Genomic DNA, 4355 nt, shown 5'->3' on the forward strand with positions numbered 1-4355 from the left:
TCTTAGCGAGTCGGATATCCCTTTCGCGCTCCTTGATTCTCTTCTGCATAGATCTCCCAGTTCCGCCGATGTAGACGCTCCCGCACACACATCGAATGCTGTAGACTACGCCATCCTGTTTAGCCGGGTTTAAGGCATCCTTTAATCGTACTAGCGTGGTAATCTCTGACTTGAAAACAGCGCGTATGCCTTTTTGTTGTAGACAGTTGCTTTCTGCATCCGAATGATGAAGCGAATGGAAGGCTGTTGGTGGTTTAAATACTGTAGGAAGCTTTTCCGCTCTCACGTGCCAAGATGGTGAAGGTGTCATCTACATAGCATTTGCAGATCCTGGATTTTTAGGGTGATGATGTTACTGCTTGTTCTTCAAAACTCTCCACGTCAAGGTCAGAGATAACAGCAGAAACCGGAATCCCCATAGCTGCGCCTCCTGTCTGTTCGTAAATTGATCTATGGCACTGGAAGTACGTAGGTTCAGGAAGTCCGTGATCTGACAAGGTGTTTGTGTCTTGTGCCTTTGGGCAGGCTTGGATCATATTCCAGTTCCTCCCGAGCTGTTTATACAGCTACATCGATCGTCAGTTTTAAAGTAAACGTTGAAATTATTGCATTTCGGGGTTCCATCTTAGAGTGAGGAAAAACTGAAGAAGTCGAAATAAAAGTAGATCTGTTTGTTAGGTCAGCAAAAAATTACACCAGAGCGGGAGCCCATTACTTACGAGACACTTACTTAGTGACGAGAGACACTTGAGCTGTATTTAGTACCCAGACCTCTTCAGTTTTGCAAGCAGCTGCTTTTTGTGCAGCCACCGCTTACATAGGACGCAAAATGTGGAAAAAACTTTTTAAGCCTGGCGGTAGCGACTCTGAAAATACACTAACGACGCTAATAAACGAGACAGGTGCTCCTAAAGAGCTTGCTGAGAAAGTTCTTCGCGAGTGTAATGGAGATCTAGCGCTCGCAAGACAAAAACTTCGGAGACATAACTCTTCAATGGCTGCCGCGAAAGACGAGAAAGTTCCAACTTCCTCTTCATCATACGCCGATGCTCCGCCACCTTATTCCGAAGCTGTAGAAGGAGCTATGGCTTCACCCACGCCACTTCCACCTCCGTATATCACTCAAGAGAAAGACACTCTTTTAGGTGAATTGAAAGCCGTGTTTCCCGATCATGCAGATGAGAGATGTTGTGCTTGTTTTGATCCAATTCTCCCTGACAAAAGCGAAGGATTTAGTGGAGAGATGATTTGGCAAGGTTTAAAGGTAACTTATGCTGTATTAAATAATAACAATAGACACACTCAAGCAGTAAACATTATGTTGTTAATTCCATTTTGATGTTCGATCTTTGATTCTAGATCGCGGGCTATTCGAACGAGAGCATTATCAGCCAACTTAGCTTAAGAGCCAAAGAGTATGCATTGGACTGGAAAAATATTTGAACACATCTCTCTCAAAACTGTTACAATTTGAGTGATCGATCGAGTTATTTGTATTTGGTTTTTATCAGAGGCAAAAAATTTAGCCTCTAAGCCCTAATGAACATTTATGATATTTGCTTAGTGATTCCACATGACCATCTAAGATTGTGATTTAGTTATGTTTTGTTAAGGTTCAACATTTCCCAATCCTTGAGGGAACATTTGTTTGAAAACTTAACTCTTGTGCAGCGTATATGAAGGCTATTTTAAGATGAAAGTCAATTTTGAGCTTGAAAACCTTCCAAGACTTGAGGGCAGAAAAACATCATGCCAAGTTTATATGTTAGCTGCCCTGTGTTTGGTCATCGCTTAATATGCATGGCTGATGTCATAAGATGATTTTGTTTTGTCCAACATCTGGAACAAATATCATCCTACAGTTTGCTACTTTCTTGTTCTTACCACAATGAATCCCATGCACAAAATAGAACTGAGTAGACTCAGATTTTACACTAATTCTGTAAAAGACATTGGTGACTTGTTTTTCACAAGCATGAAGCTGATTTGCTCCAGACCTTTTGATTTTTGTGGTGAAAATTGATGTGAGTTTTGTGATGATGGGTTGTATTACCCTAGGTTTAAAACAGGGCTACCATTTTGTTGGATGGTATTCTGTTAATGAGAAGTAGTATGTGGAAAAATTTGGATGAAGGGGAAAACATTTCCAACAGATGTGATGAGAGAAGAACAGAACATTACAAAACAAAGCAAAATTGAGAAGTAAAAAACATTTCTTAAATTCTGTCAGGACTAGGAATATAAATCACTTTCAGATGAATTTAGTGGAAGACAGGGGATGCAGTCTTGGAAAGTCTTATTTATTTTTTTTGGTGTTTCTTTTTTTTTTTGTGGAGTGTGACAGCAGGGTAGGATTGCAGGAGAATAGGATGCAGGATGTGTATGGGTGATGAGAATGGAAGGGGTTGGAGATGGGAATGGAATTGAAATGAAGAAATGTAAACATTTGTTAATCATTAATCTGGAGTGTTTTAAGTAGTCAGGGTCAGAGATGCCAAAGTCAGAAGAATAGGGCATAGGAATTAGTTTCTCCCCTTGTCCATGTGTCCCCCTCCCCCCTACTTTTTCTACTTCCTCAAACTGTTCCATCTTAGTTGTGGTACCTTACGTTTAATAATTTTGTTTTTTGTGTGATCTGTTTTCAGGCTTATCATTCTGAGTGCTATTTGAAAAGCAAGGGGCCAAAATGTGAACATTGTTGTTTTGCCCTGATTGCATTCCCTGAAAAAGGCCTGTCTGGAAGCTGGGGTGTTTATAATGGCTGCAAGTATCATGAGGAATGCTACATTCAATATGCAGGACCACGTTGTAGTGCCTGCTTTGATGTCATCCGTGTTGATCCTGAAAATGGCTTTTCAGGGAAGTGGATTAATGATGGCAATAAACAGTTTCATGAAGAATGCTACAAGAAGAAAATGTTTGTTGAAATGAGGGCCAAACATTCCTAGCTGGCACATGTACCTTGTTATGTACAAAGAAACTTATTCACTGTACACAAGATGTTCCTGGACTTTCTCCACAGTGTTCGTGTGAGAAGGGTTTTAAAGTTATCCTGCAATTTTACCAAAGAAAATTCTCATTTTGGAAAACTGGTTGTGGTGTTCTCCACATTTGCACAATGTTTGTGCTGAATCAGGCCTATTATGAGTAAAGTCAAATGTTAAAGCCACTACAATAAGTTTCATTGTCCAAGTCTTTGAGAGATATTTAGTGGAAAATATAAACAGGATGTGGTGTACATAAGTTGTAAGCATTATCTAAGTTATATGAAGATAACTCTTAATTTGTTTTTGGTGATAATAATGTTAATGTATTTCTGAGGAATCAAATGTCTGCTTCAGTTTATAATTACAAGGAATTTTGATCCTGAATCCCAATGCCTTGTCAATGAAAGAATGTTATCAATGGTAATTGGTATGGACATTAGACAAGTACTGAAGGCTGAAATCGATTGTTCTAAATTGGATACTATAACTTGGGAACCATGGTTTCCTTGCTTTATTATTATTCAGCACCAACAATTCAATATACTTTCATTATGAAATCACTATCACATACGTTTCCAAGAAAAGTGTAATTTTTTTAAAAATGTTTTGGCAGGAGACAGTTAAAGTGCTTCGCAGGGACACACCCCTCTATGTAGGCAACCAGAAATAAGTCATGTGGTTTGCTCTTGGCCAATAAAAAGGAAGGAAAAAGAGCATCAAATGGTAATAATTTTAAATATAGATGTATAAGGAATCCATGTACATTGCTCTTTTGAGTATAACTTGCATGTCACCAATAGAAATATTTAGAAACAGATACAAAAATGTATCTGTATAAGACACTGGTAAATAGGACAAGTTACAACATTACTGTGGTGTTAAATTTTGGAAGTGTGAGGTTGTAATTTAGCTTCATGAAATAAAGAGAATCAAAACATTCCATGGAAACATTTTTGTTTGATATTCCAAACCACTAGCAAGCTTTTGAGAGTTGTAACTTCATAGGGTGTCTAACCCTTAACACCTTAACATCAGTATGCACATTCTCCTTACTGTTCTTCAGACAGTTCCTAAAATGGTGATAAGGGGAAGTTGTTTTATAATCAAGAACTCCTTTAGTCAGTGATCATTTCTGTTGGGAGGAGAAAGTAGATCCTGGTCTCCTTTAGAGGTCAAAGTTGAAGTTTAGTGGCAACCCAGATAGGCCTAATTTGATTCATTGTTTTTATGTGTCAGTCATCCAGTCATGTTATGGTACTTTTTCATAATGGGTAGAAAAACTTTTACATTTAGAGTAAATTGTCTTTCTCTTCAAAATATCATTTCCCTCTTTTGATTAAAAAAAACCCCTTTCTTTCATTTGAATAA

At 38.3% G+C, this 4355-nt stretch overlaps 1 protein-coding gene across 1 annotated transcript; it reads left to right on the forward strand.

The window, feature by feature from the left end:
- Positions 1 to 774: 774 nt before the first annotated feature.
- Positions 775 to 3935, forward strand: LOC113683837 (uncharacterized). Its single transcript, XM_027201120.2, has 2 exons — positions 775 to 1264; positions 2646 to 3935. The coding sequence occupies exons 1-2, from the start codon at positions 830 to 832 to the stop codon at positions 2946 to 2948; spliced, it is 738 nt and encodes a 245-aa protein (XP_027056921.2). The 5' UTR covers positions 775 to 829; the 3' UTR covers positions 2949 to 3935.
- The last annotated feature ends 420 nt before the right edge of the window (positions 3936 to 4355 follow it).

This window comes from Pocillopora damicornis, chromosome 13, assembly GCF_964200805.1.
Source record: "Pocillopora damicornis chromosome 13, jaPocDami1.2, whole genome shotgun sequence".
In the NCBI taxonomy this organism is placed as follows: domain Eukaryota; kingdom Metazoa; phylum Cnidaria; class Anthozoa; order Scleractinia; family Pocilloporidae; genus Pocillopora; species Pocillopora damicornis.

Excerpts from the sequence above, each read along its gene's own strand:
- LOC113683837 (XM_027201120.2), top strand. The coding sequence starts at position 830 with ATGTGGAAAAAACTTTTTAAGCCTGGCGGTAGCGACTCTGAAAATACA. Across the intron at positions 1,265-2,645 it reads TGATTTGGCAAGGTTTAAAG|GCTTATCATTCTGAGTGCTA; the intron begins GTAACTTATGCT and ends ATCTGTTTTCAG.